General features: G+C 36.9%; 1 protein-coding gene across 8 annotated transcripts in view; it reads right to left on the reverse strand.

Moving 5' to 3' along the window:
* RSPO2 (R-spondin 2) overlaps window positions 1–14488 on the reverse strand; it is a 112993-nt gene that overhangs the window by 32159 nt on the left and 66346 nt on the right. For 5 of the 8 annotated variants that reach the window (XM_084509732.1, XM_084509736.1, XM_084509731.1 and 2 more), the window contains one exon: window positions 13485–13673. In XM_084509732.1, coding sequence (XP_084365858.1) covers window positions 13485–13673 — 189 coding nt within the window. Of the gene's footprint in view, window positions 1–11692; window positions 12638–13484; window positions 13674–14488 lie in introns of those variants that run through there. The other 3 variants (XM_084509735.1, XM_084509734.1, XM_084509733.1) reach the window with 3 other exon arrangements.

A 14488-nucleotide genomic window follows, 5' to 3' on the forward strand; every position in this document is an offset into this window, starting at 1 on the left:
AATGCATAAATTCCACAGGCTGAAATGTCCTGATACGGTAAGTAAAGCTAAAACCTTGCACTCAAGTGTATGTAGTCCATTACAGGATATGTGTTGGGCAGTGGTCCTAAGAAAGAAAATTAAAACAGAAATCAGATGACAAAACTTTTTCCATAAGTTTTTTGTCCATGTGTTTACGAGTTCTGCTTGTCAAAGAGAACCAAGCCTCTTAAAACCTTCTAAAAAAAATGACCCCACAGTTAAATAAAGAAGCAAATCTAACCCAGGTTTCACAACAAGACTCCAAGGAAATTTACACTACTTATTTGTATCTAAACAAGTTACAGGTTTCAATACGTAACTTGTACATATACATAACAGGTATTTTACCATATTCACACTGAACCAAAACACTTTTTAATACTTATCTGGATTAAGACAGCAAAAAATCATTTGTAGCTGCCGTGTGACTTGATATCACAGAATCACAGAATTGAAGGGGTTGGAAGGGACCTCAAAAGATCATCGAGTCCAACCCCCCTGTCAAAGCAGGTTCCTTAAAGCAGGCTGCCCAGGTAGGCGTCCAGACAGGCCTTAAATATCTCCAGAGAAGGAGACTCCATAATATCAAACTGCTCAACTGCCACACAAGATCTGCCATTCTACCTTCAAGGAAAATAAAATACTAAAATAAATACTAATCATGTATAAAATAATAATAATAATAAAATTAAAAAATAATAAAATTGAGAAATTCTATGAACATTGAATGGGTACAAGCAAAGACAGAGAATACTGATTACTTGGAAGGGTTATTTACAGTCAGCACTGATATTTTTCGAAGCTTTGTCAGTTTTACAACTGACAATCATGCAACCTTTCTCAATGATCTTAGTCTCTTTTTTACTCTTACTGTTACTTGGCCTCCCCATGATTCATTACCCCCCAGTTCTTGCCTTCTTTTTTGTTTTGTTTTGTTTTGTTTTGTTTTGTTTTGTTTTGTTTTTGTCTCAACTGATTTCTCTATTTAACCCTTTTCTTCAACTGGTATGATTGTCAAATCTTTTCATGCCTCAGTTTCTCCTTCATCTGATGTTCTTTTTCCATCCACCCATATCATAAGGTTTATATGGCTGTCTTTTCTCATAGCTTTCTCCTAAACTGCACAGCATCTCTAGCAAGATCCCATGATCATGTGCGTTTATTAAAAATATGATAGGCAATATAAATATAATTGTAGAGCAATTTAGGTTGGAAGGAATCTATGGAGACCATCTAGCCCAACTTCCTGCTCCAAACAGAGTTAACTTCAAAGTTACACCAGGCTCCTAAGGGCCATCTCAAGTTTTGACAGCTTGCAAGAATGGAATTCCCAGGACCTCCATGGATAACCTGTTTGAATGCTCAAACACACCCACTGTGAATTTTCCGTCAGCCCAATTGTAATTTGCCTTGTTACAACATGTGCTTATTACTTCTTGTTCGTTTGCTATGCACCTCTGAGATCAGTTTTGTTCTTTCTTTTAAAACTGCCTGTTGGATAGTGGAAGACTATTATATGCCCAACTAGCTATTTCTCTTCCAAATTAAAAAAATCCTATTATCCCAGTTCAGATTGGATATTAGGAAAACGTTCTTCAGTGAGAGAGTGGTCAAGCACTGGAACAAGCTCCCCAGTGAATTGGTCATAGCTCCAAGCCTGGCAGTGCTTAAGAAGTGTTTTGACAACACTCTTAAATCATACATGATTTAATTTTCAGGTTGTATGTAGTCAGGTGCTGGACTCAATGATCCTCATGGGTCCCTTCCAACTCAGGCCATTCTGTGATCCCAGCCTCTACTAGTATGATCCAGTTCCCAAAACTTGCATACGTAAAAACTTGCATACGTAATCTGTCCAGAGAGCTTTCTGTGATATTATGGACAGGTAACCCATACTACTCCTTATGATAGTTACTTTTAGACTTGACACAAAGCTCTTTGCACTTGTATGTTAATTTTGAGTGAATACTATTTCACTAAATAACTTTTTTAAAAGTGATAGATGAGAAGCCAGCTGTATATTATTTTTTTAATACATTTAATGGACCAACCTCAATGAAAATAGCCACATGATGTTTTAAGTCAATTAAACTCTATTGTAACCACTTCAATTGGTTTTAGAAGAACTTCTGTTTGGTTGATTGGTTTGTTTTGTTCTAAACATAAAGGAGAATGAGCACTTCAGGATGCTCAGGAACTAATCCTGCAAGCCAGACAGCTCCTCATACAAGTCATGTGAAGATTCCTTAAGTGGCTAGCAGGGAGGTACATTAAGAATCTGGGCAAATTCAGAAGAAGATCTTGTGGGTCCTCCCTTATACCTAGCCCATCACCTCCTGCTGTGCATGTCACAACAGAAGAGCAGAACTTCTGTATGATGACTGTATGAAACATTTTACGTTTCTTTCACTCTTCTTGGTGAAGAAATGCTTAACCAACTACCATGAGCACAGGGGCTTTAAAATAAAGTATTTCAGTGATTTCATAGACACATGAATTTGCATGCCCTTTTTCTTAGGAATTCAAATGATTCAAATGATGATACAGACAACATAACACTGTAGCTTTTTGTCAAAAAAACTTCATAACTCATCAGAAGGCCTTTCAGGACACTTAATTGCTTAGCCACTTAATTGACCATATTTCAAACACATAGAAAATGGAGGAGGATGAATCAACAGCCATATTATGTTCCCAGAGTTTTAAGAACAATGAGCAATGTGATGTAATTTAATCACAGCAAACAGAAGTCATTCCTCTAAAATCTGCAAAGAAAACCTGGATGCTGGTCCTTGCTGGGCAGTACTTTATTTTAGAATTAAACATAACTGCTACTTCAGCTGACATTATATAGCTTGTAAGAATAATTTTTAACTACTTTTCAGATATGATTCTAATCAGGTGGCATTTTATTAGAAAACTTTATTGGAAAATAACTAAGGAATGGATTGTTTCCAACATCATAATGGAAAAATAACAGCAGTTTTTAGAAAGTCACACTAAGTTCATACTTCAGCTCTTTTTAATGAATACAAATCCAATGCATACCTAACACAATTATTTTAACTCTTAGCTCACAAATGCATATGCACTTCCTTTTCTGCATCCATTCTGGGATTTTTGTGTCTAGATGGAGAGGTGATTTTATGGTGTTGTCGGCTCTTCTTGTGTTTTGTTGTTGTTGTGTAGTTTTTTTAAGTGTTGTTACACATATTCAGCTGAAACATTTTTTGTGCAAGTGAAGTTTTAAAACAAGATTTCATCAATTCATTAAATCATATTTCCAAATTCATATGACTAAGTAGTATATATTACACTGTATGAAAAGTATTATTTATGTTAAGCTTTCTGTATCTCTGCCCTAGAGCTAAGACAGCAACACATCATACTATGTTGTCAGGAGTTAATGGATTTGTTATTCTTCAGCACTAAGAAAATATCTGCCTACCTTCATGTATTAGTTTATTTACTGCTTTGATATGAAACTATGGAGGACACCACTCTTCCAACAACATATTACTAATTTTCCTGTCTCAGCTGCAGGAGGGAATTAAGACAAACACATAAGAAGTATCAGTACAGGTATTTTTTGTTTATAAGAAATGACAATACAAAATAAGTTGAATGGATTAATGTAGAAAATAAAAAGATGAGGGTTTCCTGCTATTTTTCAGTTACTTTATACTGAGTAACTTAATGGCTGAGAGGTACACCTTTTATATGCAAATGTATGTGGCATCAGATATAAAAGCACTTTGATGCAGATACTTCCATGCATTATATAGTTTTCACACCTACGTGCCAATGAATGCAAATATCATGAAAATGTGATTTAAAATTTACTGTACTTATCCATATCTTTCACTTAGAAGAAAAGAAAAATAACAACACTTTTCTGATAATTTATCAATCGCCATCTCACAAAAGAAGATATGAATAGGAGAAGAGCTATGACGAAAAAAAAGGTAAAATACTGAATCTCTGTGTATTTTCAGAATAATAGATCATTCTGGTTTTCTCACAGTTTACCTGGTTTGAGCAGGAAGATGAAATAGATGAACTTCTGAGGTCCTTTCTACCCTGAACTATTTATGATTCAATTTTAAGTTTTTATTATTATGAAATGGAGATGAGAAATTTTGTGTTCTTTTTAGAAGTTTACAAGAAGTTTCTATCTATAGTATCATATGGCTATGGTAATATAGCCATATCTCTTTCCTATGTATCTTAATTTAAAGTACTTGACTAGTATTTAAAAGTCTAGTTGCAGGCACTCTTACTGAAATGAGCAATATTACAGATTTCACTTTCTTTATGGTCTAGATTTCCTTTGTTATTGGCTTTCATCTCCAGCAGCCCCTTCAGAATGTGATCAGCAAAATGGTAGAAAAAAAGCATTTGAATGCTTTAATCCCAACATTCTGTGTATGAAGCAGATGTTGACAATCCAGACGAGCAGATTCTGCAGCTGACAAAACCTTGTTTCCTGAACAAACGCACTAACAAGCATGCCAGGCTCCAAGGGTTAAGCCACACTATAAAACAGTTCTTGTTTTCTGGAAAGTCTCCAAACTATGTTCATCATGTCCCTTCTTGCTCCCACTTGCTAGCTCCTTCACAAAATGTGCAGAATGGTCACCAACTTAAATATTTATGTAAATATTTGCCCATTATTATTACTTTCCCAATCTGCACTGTGCAAATAATTGTCTTTGGAGGAATTACTTCTTGTAACATCTCTGCTGATGCTGAAATTATTTTTCCTTTTTTTTCCTGCAGAACCTTTGAGTCATGCTTTGTAACTGCAAATTATGGGTTATGTTTTCAGACAAGCTAAGGCCAAGCCTTCTTGGTCAAACTGTAATCGGTGCTCACAAAATGCATCAAGGAGGCAAGACTGTTGACACCAATATTCTAGTAGAACCAGTGTTCAGCAGAGCTACACTTACTGCAGTTTCTACCTTTCTGCTGATGTCAAAACATAATAATAATAATAATAATAATAATAATAATAATAATAATAAATGTTAATAATAAAAGTTAACAGAGAGTTGCAGTAGGCAGTATCCCCTTGCAAATATATGTGCTATGTACTATAATCTCATTTTAAATGCTGATAAGACTTGTAAACACTGTTTTTTAGTATCAGTGATAAATAATATTCCAATTTCTTCAAGATTCATGCGATACTAAACAAAGCAATAAGATCTTACTGTTTGCAAATCATTTCAACTTTCCCAAAACCACAGATCTTTACATTTGCTGCCAACCCTCTTCAAATCATGCCTCAATAAACAAGATAATCTTTTTAAAGCAGGACCATTTTCTTTTGTCTGTAACATGCCACACACATTTATGTCCTGATTTAATTTTGGAATGAAATTCTCAAGTTACTAAAAAAATGTTGACAAGTTTCTTGAAAATTGATACAGCCTTCAAAAAAAAAAAAAAAAAAAAAGGAATTCTATAGAAAGAAATTTTATAGAAAAATTACTATATTAGTATTGCTATAACATCTCTTATGGTCTTACAATGTTTTCTTAGATTGCCATGGTGTATTAATTTAAAATAAATGTACACTATGCTACGTATCTTTTAGATTTTGAGATTATGAATGTAAGGCATTTAGCCAAAGACAGACAAATGAACAGGGGTCAAATAATAATAAAGTAAACTAACAATTATCAACTAAGCATTTATTCTGATTAAAGCTAGATTCAGAAAAACATTTAAAAATTACCATGATATTCAAAATATTAGACATATTATGCATATTAGTTCAATATATATATATATTTAAAAAAGAAAAAAAAAAAAAAAGACCAAATTAGGAGATCTCAGTACTATAGTAAATATGGGAAATACATGTTTTGTTCTTTTCCCCTTGAGCAGTCACTTTAGCCTTTCTCTAATTGGGAGTAGCAGGTAACAGAAATTTTCAAATCTGAATCGCAAAAATACTGTTCTTTCAGCCTAAAACCACAGCATGTTCTGCCTTTCACAGGAACAGAATCATTCAGGTTGGTCCTGATGATACAAAGCTTTGAGGAGTGCCTTATACCCCAGAAGGCTGTGCTGCCATGCAGAGGGGCCTTGCCAGGCTGGAGAGTTGGGCTGAGAGGAACCTCATGAAGTTCTGCAAGGACAAGTGCAGGGTCCTCCTGCACCTAGGGAGGAATAACCCTAAGCACCAGCACAGGCTGGGGGGGTGAGCTGTTGCAAAACAGCTCTGCAGAGAGGGACATGGTGAACAGCAGGCTGACCATGAGCCAGAAATGTGCCCTTGTGACCAAGAAGGTCAAAGGTCCAGGGGTGCATTAGGGAGTGTTGCCAGCAGGCTGAGGGAGGTGATCCTCCCCCTCTACTGAGCCCTGATGAGGCCACACCTGGAGCATTGTGTCTATCTCTGGACTCCCCAGTACACAAGGGACATGGGAGCTACTGGAATGAGTCCAGCGGAGGGCTCTGAAGATGATCAGGGGACTGAAGCATCTGTCATACAAGTACAGGCTGAGGAAGCTGGGCTTGTTTAAGGTGGAGAAGACTGGTAGAGGATCTTTTTAATGTGTATAAACATCTGAAGGGAGGATGTCAAGAGGATAGAGCCAGTCTCTTTTCAGTTGTGCCCAGCAAGGGGGCAAGAGGCAATGGGCACAAACTGAAGAACAGAAAGTTCCAGCTCAATAAGAGGGAGCACTTCTCTACTGTGAGGTGACAGAGCACAGGTTGCCCAGAGATATTGTGGAGTCTCCTCTGGAGATATTCAATCCTGCCTGGATGCCATCCTGCGCAATGTGCTCCAGGTGATCCTGCACAGCAGGGGGGTTGGACCAGATGATCTTCAGAGGTCCCTTCCAACTCCATCTGCCCATTCTGTGATTCTGTCCCCAGTCCAACCTCCTGCTCTCAGTAGGGTCAAGACCATTCAGGCCAGGTCAGGTTTCAGAAACTTCCAAGGATGGTCAGGGCACAGTCCACTGGACAAACGCAGCCTGGCGCTTAACTGTCCCCATTAAGAAGTTGATTAGTCCAGGAACAGCAATAACTGCCTTTGCCATTTAGGTTATTTGGTCTTGTGGCATTGTAACATGACCAAGAGGAGACATAAAATGTGGTAATGATGTTTACCGAGTCCTACCCAGAGAGAGCACTAGTATTGACTCTTAAAGGGCAGATGGCGTTTGCAGGTATTGTGAACTCAGTACAGGTGCAGTGTAGAAAGGTCTTGAAAGCAAAATTTTCAAGAATGCCTCTTTAGTGTAGATGTAGTCAAAAAGCTCAAATGAACATAGTCTGTCTGATAACAGAGGTCACTTTGAACTGAGTGTTCTTGTGCTGCATTGAGTTTAAACTCTTCTTTGTACATCTTCTGAAAAAGAGATTAATTGTAGCTGAAAGAAACCTCATGAAATTCAGAGACAAGTGCAGAGTTCTGCATATGGAAAGGAAGTAGACCTTGAAAAAATACATACCGAGCACTGACTGACTGTGGAGGAGCTCTGCTGGGAAGGGCCTGAGGTGTCCTGCTGAAATTGAGCTAAACGTGAGCCAGCTGTGCACCCTTGCAACAGAGATGGCAAACAGCATACTGACTGTATTAATAAGACAGCAGGCTGAGGGAAGTGATCCCTTTATTTGACATTCATCAGACCACATCTGGGAGAACAGATGAAGCTTTGTGTCCCTCAGTTCAAGAAAGATATTGATAGATGAAAGAGTTTAACACAGAGTTTAACAACATGGTTAGGGGCTGGTGCACTTGTCCATTGAGGAGAGACTGAAGGAACTGAGTCTGTTGAACCTAGAGAATAAAACAGCTTTGATGAGCTCTCCAGTACTGTGCCAGGTAAGATTATGGGATTGATCCTCCTGGAAACCATCTTGAGAGATGTGGAAGACAGACAGATGATTAGAGACAGCCAAGACAGTTTCACAAAGGGCAAATCATGTCTGACACTAAGTTGGTGGATTTCTACAACAGAATAACAGCATTGGTGGACAAGGGAAGAGCAACAAATGTCAATTACCTTGACTTGTGCAAAGCCTTTGATACGATCCCATACATTTGTCTCTAAATTAGAGAGATGTGGATTTGATAGATGGACCGTTCAGTGGATAAGGAACTGGCTGGACAGACATATCCAAAGAGTCATACTCAACAACTCAATATCCAAATGAAGACTGGTGATGCCTAGCATCCCTCAGGGGGACCTAGGACTGGTACTGTTTAATATTTTCATGGGTAACATGAACAGTGAGATTGAATGCACCCTCAGCAAGTTTGTGGATGGCATCAAGCTGAGTGGCATAGTAGATACCCTAGAGTGAAGGGGTGCCATCTGGAGGCACCTTGACAGACTTCAGAGGTAGGCATATGCAAACCTCAACAAGGCCAAATGCAAGGTCCTGCACCTGGATCAGTGCAATCCCAAACATCAGTACTTGATTCTATTAACACAGATTCATGCTCTGCATGATGGTGCATGGTGGGAGGACGAGGGAGACCAGACAAATTGAAACACAATTTCAGTCCGAATATAAAGTTTTTCAATGTGAGGTTAGCAAAGCATTGCAACCAGCTTGGCCAGAAAGGTTGTGCAGACTGCCCACTTAGATATTTTCAAAACCAGACTGGATGTAGCACGGGGCCACACTGTCTAACCCTACTTTAAGCAGGATGTGACCTCTATGTCTTTTCCAAAATGTATTATCCAGTGATTCACCCAATGATTTGCTGGGTGTACAACCAAAAATTTCTTCAGTTAGGCTCTTCTAAACCATATATATAAATATTCAGAGATTTGAAAATTCCCCTTGATAGGTTTCAAAAGAGAACAAACATAGCTAGGACCAAGACGGGGGGTGGGCAGGCAGAATGACAAGGACATTGATCATTTTTACTGCAGTCATTCTCAGAGAAAATACTGTTTTAAGGACAAGTTGTTTTCCTTATCTAACAAAGGAAACTATACCTGTAACATTGTTACTATTAGAAATTATGCCGGTTTAACATAGTTTAAGTCTACTTACTTAATGTCTTCATCAAAGTGTATGGACAGTTTTAACCTGAATATTTTTTTGTTCTATCTTATACATATTTGCAAACCAGGATCACTGACTCCCTGTTTGCCACATCACTGGTAGCTTACCTGACTGAAAGAACTTTCACTACTTATTTAACATTTTAACATTCATCTTGTAGCTCTGTGCATTTATTTGCTCTCTGTATTTAAGTACATATTTTTGTCTTTTAATATTTTCAGTCATAACTTCTGCATATTAATAATAAAACGTAACTACAGTGTAAGGATAGAAAGCCTGATTGAGTATTTTCACTGTTGCTCTTGTAGAAGTCTTATATTCTATTGCAGCAATAGGAAGACACAAGATTACTGCATAAAAAGCATTCAAAATGAAATCAAATAGCACAAAGTCCATCCAATTACATGTCTGTGTTGAGGAAAGAACTCCCTCCCACCTCGTGACTTTCCCCCTTTCACCATTAGGGAATTAATGCACACATAAATGAAGAGAGAAAGATGTAAGCATTCTCGAATGAAATAGTGTTTTTTACCGGAAATAACTGTTTTGTGTAAAATAATATTTGTGGAATATTTAAAGTAAAACTGTTTCACTTGACTTGGTAATACTTAATACGAAACGTGAAAACAATCTGTGAGTACCTGGAGGGTACAAACAAAAGAGAAGTAATTTACTGTGTAGAACATAAGGAACATGCAAACATATGAGGAAAAAAAAAAAAAAAAAAAAAAAGAATTATAATACATATACAGGAAAACTTCAAGACAACAAGATGAATCATCTCACAGAACAATTCTGGCTGCTAATTTTCCCATTTCTTGTATATGAATCGCTGTTTAATTTTTTTTCTTTCCTTCTTTCTTTTTGAGCTATAAACTAGAAGATTCCTGGTCAGGAAGAGACCAGCATGGGTAGGAGGTGGCCTGAATGATCCAAGCCATCTTTTTCTAAGTCTAACTTCTTGTAGTATGAGTCACGTTACACCCAAGCCACAGGGTAACATACATAACATGAACAGATATACAAATGTGACATTCCCATCTGGTAATAACAGCTAAATCAATTAGTACTGACAATAAGAAAATATTACTAAGTAACATCTACTTTGAAATCAAGTAGAGTATCCTCTTACATGTTGCTGGCTTCAGTAGGAAAGAAGTGATATCATCTTTCACTTGCATTCCAGCTTCTATCTCTATAACTCTGCATATACCAGGAAAGTGATAAAGAATTCTTCTTTATCAACAAGATTCATATTATAGCCACATGGCCAGACGGGTAACATCTTAATCCCTGATAAATACGAAACTGAAGTACTTAGTAGGAAAACTGAATTTAACTCCACTTTTGCAAGCATAAAATCTGTTTCGGAAGTTTTTCTGTAATACAGACCATAAATAGTAACTGTAAAAATGTACAGAAGTAGAAAACATATGTCACAAGCACTTTATTTGACCCTGTTCTACCAAAAATATCCTTACTTCCTGTGCTCAGTTTAATCCATCACAATCTATAACCATCTTAGCCAATACTCAGCCTACATGTTTGTGTGTTTACGTACTGAGAAATTTAGGACAAAAGGATTTATTAGTATAGCCTTTCAACAGATACTTACAGGGATAACTGTTCTTCAGTCATCAAATATTGCTAACCTTGCTTTTTTTTCCCCTCTTACTTCCTCAGTTTAAAAGTTCAATTACAAAATTTCTAACATCAGAAAAATGCTGTATTTTTAAAGACAGAATCTCATCTTTAACAGCCCGAATCTGCTTGATTTGAGCTTCCCTGTAGCAAACAGGTCTGCCTCCTGGTACTTCACCGTCATTAGGAAAGTAATGAAGCATTCTGAGTGACTAAAGGGACAACCTGCTAACTAAATGAAATATGATAAAGGAATTGGATCTTAGACCAACTATGTGTAAAATTGTAATTTAAGCATATAATAAAGCCAGAGATTCTAAGACAAATTCAGTGTCTCTCACCTGCAGAGGTAGCCAGGTCAGGGGAAAACTTACCCCAGGCACTTAAAATACTACTAACATATCTCCTCCCAGGAGTTTCTTAGTGGAGAGAAAGGAGTTTATACCCTGATCAGTGATTTATATTATTGTACAGAATCAGTATTAATCATCAGGACTCAGTGTGGGGAGTTCAAACCTGCAGTTTTGTACATATTTATATTTTATCTCAGAGAATACAGACAGGGAGTTCCACACCATGGAAGGACAAGAAAGAACTATAAACTTCAGGACTTATTAGAAGTAATAGTTATGAAAGAATATTACAAGTCTTTCACACTGTATTTGTATTTGCAGCAACAACTTTTCTGGAACATGCTGAAAAAAAGACATAGATTTGATCAAAGATCTTGGTGTAGACTACAGAATAAATTTCCTAACTCTAAGGAAAGCCTTCTATGTACCTTCAAAAACATAAAATTTGGGAGGTAAATCTTTAATCTGTAGCCTGAGTTTCCAGAAAAGAAAGTCCAAAACAGCCTAACAGCCCTGATTTTTACCTTTTTTCTTCCCTCCTCCAAAGAAGTTCATTTTTTATTTTATTTTTAACACCTCATTTCTAGACTCATCGCTTCTCTTTTATCCTAAAATAATTGATATCAAAACCAGTCTTTCTGTTGGACAACCAAAGTTTTCTCCTTTTTTTATTACATAAACTACTGTATATTACATATATTAGAAAATTAACCATTAAACTCAAAATGTAAGAACAAAGTGTTAGAAAATATAAATAATGTAAAAGATTATATTGGCCGTATATCACGTATAAAATAGATCATTTTGGTGTTGCATAAGAAGTCCATACAATCTCTTGTTTGGGCTATATTTAACTTGCTCAGGATATTTCTATAGTCTTTTGCTGCTACTCATGGAGGTCAGTCTGCATGTAACATGAATCAGACTCAAAGTGTATAGTGTGACAATGACGCTTACTTGTCATCTCAGTTGCCTTTTGTTCACCAGTGTTAAGTGTTTTTTTTGTGTTTTTGTTTTGTGTTTTTTTTCCTTGTTGGCTTACAATTGACTATTAGTATTGTATTTGCATTTCATTTCCACAATTGAAATACCCTCCACCTCCCCCCCAAAAAAAAAAAATAATCGACATCATTATAGTCAACTCTTCAGTGAGACTGACTTTGGGAGATTTACTTAGGTTGCAGATTAACTGTGCTGTACTATGCACCCCTGTACTACTATGACTTTATGTGTAAGTGCATATGCATGCATGGACATGTCTATGAATATAGAGAGTGGGACAGGGAAGAAGAGTGTATAAATTAGATTCAGTTAACCTGGAGAATCAACTTTATATTCTTTTCCAGAGTGATACCAGGGTCCTAGAGACAAAACTACCAGAACATAAATCATAGTTATTTATGCACCTACTCTAAATTTAGTTTAATTTTAGCATATTCTTTGGGTTATGGCTTAATCTCAGGACTCCACCACCCTTTATTCCTTTTGATTTGTTTGATTTCACAGTTCACCATGCTTGCGGCAGCAAGTTGGACTAGAGATCTCTTGATGTCCCTTTGAGCCTGAATCTTCCTTTAATCCTACAATTACAAAAGAAATGGCATCTTTATCACCTGCTGATCACTCGCCTCTCCTCCAAATTCTGGAAACTGTAAATGTTCAGTCTTCACAAGTGAAAGATTAAGCACTTCAACTAAAAAGATAACAAAAACACCTCTCACCAGTGACATGTCTCCAAGCTGGGATCTACAAAACGGAAAAATTTGAAACTTCATTTGCTTTTTTAAAATTGCCTCACTGTTTAAGTCTTAGAACACTATAATAAAGGAATATGATTCTTTTATCTGCTCATGGCAATTGCCATAAGCTGGTCTCATGCCAAAAAGCATAATGTCTATCATTATTCTGTTTGTTTCAAATATAGCATAGTTTGGCCCCGATCAGAAAAGATATTCAGAACAGGTAACATTTCAGCTAATAGTTCCAGCTAACAATGCCATGTGTAATTTTCTTCATTTAGTTTAAATACCCATAACACCAGCACTGTGTGTCACCTGCAGAAAGATTTAGAATCACGATCTTTTTTCACAATGTGAAGAGCAATTAGTTATTTCACTATAGTTTCTAAGCTGCAGCACAATATACAAACTGTTCCATTTCTTTGATGAGCCACCTCTTTGAAAAAATAGACCAGGAAGAACACAGTTTCACAGTCCATTGAGAGACTGATCATTCCCATCCAAGCCTTTCCCTCAAGTCTTGCTGCATAAATTAGGTCTGCAGTAGTACTGCTGCCATTCAGCCTCATCTGGCAAAGCAGACAGGGTTTCTGCTTCAGCTGGAATGAAACAGCTCTTTTTTTCAAGTTAGAAATAGAATTTCAGTTAAGGAAAACTCAAAGATTTTTGTGGTGTGGTCTAGGCTTACCTCCTGGACAATGCCTCATAGCCATTTTACACCGTCTGGATTCTGCAATGGTTGGGCATGGTATTGTGTCTTTTGCTGGCTTCTTCACAATTTGTCTTGTTCTCGTTTCCAGGCCCCACTTAAATCCACATGTTTTATTGTTTCTGCTGCACGTTCCCCACTCACTCCACTGACCCACTTCACAGCCTTCTGACAAAGCAAAAAAGAAAACACATTATCAATTCTTCTGGTTCTTTCATTCTCTTGTATAAAATTTTGCAATCAGCAAGCACCACTAGAATGCACCACTTAAAAGCTTTTCTGCTAACCAGCAAAAACTTGGATACAAAATATTTTACAGAATCTGAATCATTTCAGTCTATATCATTTCAAGCATAAAACAGTCAGACTATCAATCTGCTTGTACAAACAGCATGTCAGTCCCAAATACTCAGAAACACTCCTAAAATCATGAGATTGATCTACATTTTTCTCTTTTTATTTAATAAATCCTATTCAGTTGTCAACTAGATTTCCAAAGCTCAAGAGTTCATGTTTTTAGGTCCTCCCTACCATGAAATACAAGGACCATTCTTGAAAGGAGTCTGTTCTGACAGTTGCCAGGCTTCAAGGTAAAACACCAAGCTGTGAGACTCAAGCAAGTGCCAGTGTTGGCTCAAAGTTATAAATCAACTTTCTACTAAACACACTAATTTGCTAGTTTACATTTGGAAAAAAAAATAAAATAGAGAGGAAAAAAAGGCTCTGAGCTGGTGACAGGATCTCAGTGCTATATATTTTACAGAGCCTGCAAAGAAATATTCACCGTGGTTTTGCATCAAGAGATGGTGAAAATGTGTAAGATCAACTTCAGCTTCTATTACTCTCTCTTCCAGTTCTTCTCATCTTTCTAATTTGTCCTGCACATGGATGTGACTACCAACACATCTTCCTGATTACAGGACTTGTACACATCATTTTTTTTATTTCCCCCTCCAACAGTGTTTGTTGTAGAATGCCCAGTG

Source organism: Aythya ferina (assembly GCF_964211825.1).
Source record: "Aythya ferina genome assembly, chromosome: 2".
Classification (NCBI taxonomy): Eukaryota; Metazoa; Chordata; class Aves; order Anseriformes; family Anatidae; genus Aythya; species Aythya ferina.